Source organism: Cornus florida, unplaced genomic scaffold (genome assembly GCF_030987335.1).
Source record: "Cornus florida cultivar Cherokee Brave unplaced genomic scaffold, ASM3098733v1 CherokeeBrave_3.0.0_Hap2_Chr04, whole genome shotgun sequence".
Taxonomy (NCBI): Eukaryota; Viridiplantae; Streptophyta; class Magnoliopsida; order Cornales; family Cornaceae; genus Cornus; species Cornus florida.
In genome coordinates, this window is record NW_026775574.1 from 81891639 (window position 1) to 81898653 (window position 7015).

At 35.0% G+C, this 7015-nt stretch overlaps 1 protein-coding gene across 1 annotated transcript; it reads right to left on the reverse strand.

Moving 5' to 3' along the window:
• Positions 1 to 693: 693 nt before the first annotated feature.
• On the reverse strand, positions 694 to 1860 carry LOC132305215 (F-box/LRR-repeat protein At3g59200-like). The gene is made up of 2 exons (XM_059802889.1): positions 1635 to 1860; positions 694 to 1556 (listed from the first exon to the last, which is right to left on the reverse strand). Exons 1-2 carry the CDS (start codon positions 1858 to 1860, stop codon positions 853 to 855), a joined length of 930 nt encoding a protein of 309 aa, XP_059658872.1. The 3' UTR covers positions 694 to 852.
• Between the last annotated feature and the right edge of the window lie 5155 nt (positions 1861 to 7015).

The window sequence follows — 7015 nt, forward strand, 5'->3', positions numbered from 1 at the left end:
AATCCGGCTGGGAAGTTGCATGAAAATATAACAGTTTTTACATCTGCTACTTTTTTACATCTGCTATTTTTTTTTTGATAAATAGTTGTTGCATCTGCCAATAATATATAATTACCTAATAAACTAAATATCTTAAGAGATAAAATTAACTAATAAACAAAATAGAAGCAACAGCTCCTTTTCTACTGCTTAAGAGCAGAAGCACAAGGGAAGCATGAAACTAATATCTTAACCACGCACACTGCCCTTCAAAAAGGTAACATAAGAAAAATATCAAAGAGGCTCAAGAACCTCAACTCGGCAAGTCTTGGAGCCCCTCGGTAACATCAATACTTTTTTGCAGATCTCCAACAACTCTACATGCCAAGCAGGATGAATCGCCAGTTTCTCTAAACAACTTGAATTCATCATGAAATACTCTGCCATTTTCAGCTCACCACTCTTCCCTTCGAACAGCTTAATTTCAATTTCTTTAGGTAATACAATAAACAATAAGGGGCGTCCTCAGGGGATGTTATCTCATTTTCCTCTCGTTCATCTTGTGGAAGGCCCTAATCAGACAAGAAATTTAAATAGAAATGAAACGACTCTAATTTAATTGCTCTACTAATTTTTCTGAACTAAAACAAAAAGGTTTGATCAAGACTAGTGTTTTACCCAAAATATAAGAGTTTCCAGCCGTGACGACATTAACATAAAATTCTCTAGCAATTTCCATCCAACATATTGGTGATTACCACCAAGCTCCAAATAAGTCAAACAGTCAAAATTTATAGACCGATACCTGCAGAACTGGAAGGTTTCACGCAAAAAGAAAATGAATTCAAGTTAATTAATATTTGTGCATTTTAATCAAAAAAAAAAAAAAAACATCAAAAATAAATACACAGAGTTGAGCAAGCTAACCTCTATAGAATAATTAGATAAATGAAGCCACTGAGCTTTAGATATTCTTTCAACAAACTCTGCTATAGCAAGGTTTTCCTTATATCCATCACGAACTGGGAATGTTTTTACGAAACTAATGTCAGCTTTGACAATACCATTTAATTTATTCCCAGAATAGCCTGCTGCTACATAGTCTTCATATTTAATGTCTTGAAGATTTGGTGTATTAAGCACAATCTTGTACTTACCAGAGACATTAGTCCAAGTCCGGCACTTTATAGTTAAACTCTTGAGATTGGGAGCAGAAATGTTAAAAACACTGATGTTTCTCCAATCACATAATTCTACAGACAAATCTTCAAGCACATGGCAGCTAGAAAACAGCCTATAAATTGAGTCATCGTCCAAAAATACAACTGATTCAATGACGAGGATTTTAAGACTCCGTAGACAAATCAAAGTAGGAATACTGAGATCAAGCAGTCTGTACGGTGTACCACACAGTTTAAGTACCACCAGACTTCTACAAGCATAAAGCTCACGAGGCAAACACCCAATATTTGAAAGATTAAGTTCACGAGGATTACGTGATAGTGCAGTTGAAACCCATACATTAACATGTGAAACATCATAAATCCCAGTACAATTCAGACGGAATTTCTGCAAATCTGATACATTACGTGTAAGTACTCAGTAGACAAAATTTACGAAGCTCATTTCCACTAAACTTTGCCTTTTCTTGCTACCCTTCCGAGGAGTTGTCGATACATGTACCAACCCGTCATCAAAGTCTAGAATAGTGATTGAGGTCCAAAGGTACTTCCATTTGGTTGACAAGACACTAGTTGCCACTGCCTTCTTTGTTGGAAGGAAAGAGAGGATATGGCCAATAAGACTTGTTGGTAAATTACTAATCCTGTCTTCATTCGTTACCTCAAAATGCTCCCGCCGGCGTTTTGAAATTGAACCCATCACTTTTCTGAGCTGAAAATATATAATTGCTAAAACTATTCCGGTAAAACAATGTTAACAACTAATATAGAGTTTAGCTATTTAACTATTGGTTGGGTTGTTGGCTGTAAAGAAAGAGAGCAACAAATATTTTTCTCGTTGTATTGAATTGATTTCTACTACGGACCCCTTAGACAATATATATTGTCCTCTCAAAAACTATTGAACTTCCCAACAATACAAAGATATTCCAAGACAATTCTCAGCCACACACTTGATACATACATGCATAAACTTACATGCACGCACTTGATACACATGTATACACTAATAGATAAATGAGAAAACCCAAAAGACAAACATGATATTATTTTAATTTTAACATGGGTAAGTCCAGTTCAAAGTCAATGTAGTGTCTGAGCTCGATTTGTGTCCAATCGACCTTCTACCTAGCTGTGATCGAGCTTGGTTTGACAATGTTGTAACGAAATCAAGTGACATAAACTCTATTTATGTACTAATTTTTTTATTTAAGAAATAGGGTTGCCTAACAACTCAACAACGTACTCATCTCAACTAAAATATTCATCTATTATTATATAAAACTCATATGGCATGAAACAAAGATGAGAGAAAAAATTTCGAAAATAAAGAGATGAAGAGATATACACTAAATTGCTTGTAAAAAGACTAATTGCAATCGTGAAGGGGCATTGTCAGCATTTTGGTCGCTCATCGGTGGTTGCGGCGTTGTGGCTGCTTGGTAGTTTTCGTCGTCACCGTCGCCGCCGATTTGGCTTGCTCGGAATGTTTTCCAGGTTAGGTCGTGTGAATGAAACATTTCCCAATTGCTTGTAAAAGAATCCTGGCCTTTAGTTTTTTTTTTTGGGAAGGTATCCTGGGCTTGAGTTTTGCTCCGTAAAAAACGTAAAAAAGTACCATTTAGAAAGGAATGAGAATCCCAAAATTTTCTCAAATAGTTTATTGACAAAAATTACAGATTCGCATTTTACCCCATTGAACAACAAAAATGAACAAATCAGCACCACAACTATCACAAATCGTACAAATTAACCCCTGAAACTCAATTCTGGCCACTTTCCGGCCCACAAGGTCAGCACGTGACTGTTTTTTTCTTTTAGTTCCGAAATTACCCTCGAATACTAATGAATATTATTATTTATTTATTCATTTTAACTTTTCTGCCACGTAATGAGGTAAACATGGAGAAGCTCACAGCCGAATTCTCCTTCCCACCGGTGCCGCGAGCCTTCACAGCCCCGTTCTGTAACTTCCCTTCGTCCGTCCACGAGGCTTCTCTGATTAGTCAATTCCTCCTTCCTTTCCCCTCAATTTTGTGATCTATCAATAGAAAAAAGAAGAAGAAAGAGAGCACAAAAGCACCAAAACATACCAGTAAAATTCGATGACTCCGAAGCCGGTGGAGCATTTAGATCGATAGGTGGTTGACCACCAGTTTTGCAATCACACACACATATATATATTTACATATATTTATATTGATGAAAAAAAGTAACAGTAGCCACACACACACACACACACATATATATTTACATATATTTATATTGATGAAAAAAACTACCGGTTTTGATCCAATCATATCAGAGGTGGCTGGTGCAGCGATGGTACGATGGCAGCATGGGCGGCGATGGGCTGTGGAGAGGACTGGTTCGGCCTGTTGGTGCAGCGATGGCGATGGCGGCATGGGCCGGCGATGGGTTGTGGAGAGGTCGGAATATATGTTAATATATATATATATGTGTGTGTGTGTGTGTGTCTATTGTTGCTGCTCAGGCAACCTCGCTGCTTCAGCGCCGCCATTAAAGCATGGATGGGGTTTCCACGGCGGAGGTGGTGGTTTAGGCGAAGAATTGGGATGGGATCGAATACAAGCTTGTCGGAGGATCACACATTCTATAAATAAATCAATGTTTTGTTCCACGGCGGAGGACTAACCGGGCAATCAGTGTTTTCTTCATCCCTACCCGCCGCCTTTCCGACTGCACCACCCGATCTTTACCGGTGGCTTTCCAGTAACCGGCTTTGGTTACCCGGTTAGTCCTCGACCCGTTTGGGTATTTCCTATCCGTTGGGTTGTAGAAGTACCATTCCATATCTTTGTCAGGTAAATATGACTTGTCTATACATGCACATCATCAAATCAAATATATATATCAGATTTCAACTCAATTTAATTTAGAGTCAATCAAATTAATGATATTTCTATATATATATATATATATATTCAAGTAAATTTGTAGGTACGTAGCTGGTAAATCCCAGGGCTCACATTTGTAGAGATCAACCTCTGGGATGATTTCAAGCTCAATCACACGGCCTGTTATTTTTCTATTTAGATAGTAATCAACAAGTTCCTCGTCAGTTGGGTGGAACCTGAATCCTTGGGGAAGACTCATTTGTGCCATTTATCTAGCACCGATGTATATGCAAGTGTGTGTATGTGTGTGTGTGTGAGAGAGAGAGAAAGAGAGAGAGATTTGAATGAGAGAGAGAAGAACAGAAGATGATGGAGATGGACTTGAGAACAGAGGGGCATTGAGGGTATTTTTTTTTTAATTACAATGGGTAGTTTTGTAAATTTACAGTGAAGTCGGCCGGAATTGCGTTTCAGGGGTTAATTTGTACGATTTTGATAGTTGTGATACTGACTTGTTCGTTTTTATAGTTCAGGGGGGTAAAATGCGGATTCATAATACTTTAGGGAGGTTTTTTGCATTTTTGTCTAGTTTATTTATGGACATTAATTTATTGGTGAGAAAACACCCTACTTCATACTCCCTTGTCCTCTTAACACTTTCACAATATTTTTAAAAAAAAGTATTATAACCTTCTCATTCTTTTGATATTGTATGAAAATACTCCTAAAAATAATTATGACAAAATTAATGATACTCGTTTTTCTCTTACTCTTTGGAAAATATCCAATGGGACGTGTATGCTAATAATCTCATACTTTAGAGGTATTATGTGCACATTTAACCCACTTTTAAGGAATATTCTCTCAGCTTTCTTAAAAAAATTAATAAAAAATTTCTATCTATGTATTACCTTAATAGTGTATTATCTATTGTGATCGCCCGACTTTTCATAACCCGGAGCGTTAGCGAGTAACCCAAAAACTGACCCGATATCAAGTCCGAAATGCGGAAGCAAGAAAAAAGAAGAGGTCTCTTAAGATAAACACTACCTCTAAGACAACAAAGTGACCTCTAAGAAGTCACGAGACTCAAATAGAAAATGAATGTGGAAGCTAACGTTGAAAAGAGCCAAAAACAAGAAGGAAATTTGACCTAAGAGACAAAAGGTCATTTTATCCTAAGATAAGGAAATTTGACTCCCAACAAGTCAAATGAGATCCAATGAATCCAGTATAATCCTTTGGTATCCTCGTAAGGAGTCTTAAGGCTATTGGAAGCGATATCCCATGAAAAACCTATCCCGGTTCAAACGAAATCTCGACAGTGTCTCACTAAAACGATCATATTTAATAATAGGAATTGAATCTGAAAATGGTATTGATACCATTGGAAATCTGACTCAAAATTCTTGAATTTAGACTCAAGAATCACCTAATTTGTATTTAAAATGAGTAAGATATGGCTATTCGAAGTTTATACCACAAAGTTGTCCCAAAAATAGAAAAGGTTGGGTTCCAGGAAGGGTTGGCTGGCTGATATTGGTGAGGGTCAGCAGATCGAAACTACACCATTAGTCAGCCGACAGCCTTTGTAAGTTGGCCGAAACGTGCTCCCAGCAAGAAAGCTCACTTCCCGAGCCAAAAATGGCCTATCGACCGAAACTTCCTAGGAGATGAAAAAAAAGTCCTCCCGAGTGCCATGGCCACACAATACAACCTATATTAAGTACCTAAGTCCCTATAATGTCCAGATGGTCAGAAAATACAAGATAAATCCAACCTAAAGTAAAAAGAACATGATAAGGAGCAATGTGAATAAAAATGATACATGTATTAAATACAAAAATATACATAAAAGATGGAAATCCATTCAGTAGCTCCAAAATGACCTAATGGCCTCATTACAACATTTATTTAGTTATACTAAAGAGAATATTAGAGTGGGAATGGTCCTTGAACTCAATCAAGAGATTAACAAGTTCTAATTCCATTTCCCCCCTTCAAAAGATAAGCCATGTAATCTATAGTTATATTATATATCAAACATCCCAAAAGTTATACAAAACATGCTAAACACATTGCATGTATACGTACAAAAACGAAGTCCATAACATAAAGTAAATCCAAGCTAAGGATGATGTGTATCCAAAAAGAGTACCTCCTTGAGTGAAAAACATTAAATCAACTATGGTGAATAATTTGAATTACTCCGTAGGAAAGTGCATTATGAGGATCAAATTACCTATTTATCTATTTATTATGAGTTTTTTAAGAAAAAAATCTAATTAGACAATAATTATTAATATAAAAAAATATTTATTAATTGTTATAAAAATAATTTTTAAAAGAGTTTCTATAAAGCTCTAACACAAATTACCTATTTATCTATTTATTATGAGTTTTTTAATAAAAGGAAATCTAATTAGACAAGTATTGTTAATATAAAAAAATATTTATTAATTGATTTAAAAAGAGGTTTTAAAAGAGTTTCTATAAAACTCTAACACAAATTACCTATTTATCTATTTATTATGAGTTTTTTTAATAAAAGTAAATCTAATTATAGAAGAATTATTAAAATAAAAAATATTTATTAATTGAAAATTACCTAATAAAATCATGGAAAGTGTTTCAGCATTTCAGTATTTATTTATTTATATAAAAAAATATTTATTAATTGATATAAAAATAGTTTTTGTAAAAATAATTTCTATAAAACTCTAAAAATTACCTAATAAAATCAATCACATTCTATATAAAACTCTAATTTTTAGTTCAATATAAAAAAAATAGTTATATTTTATGGATAATTATCACAATATAACCGGCTCGACCTAGTTATGATTATGTAATTATCGAAAAATGACACATGTCATAATCCTATTAATCCAAGAAGCCTATAAATAGAGGCATAGAGGAAGGAGGAAGGAGTACAGAAATTGAGAATTCTAGAAATCCAGAATTCCAGAGTAAAATACAGAAACTCTCCCAAAGAGT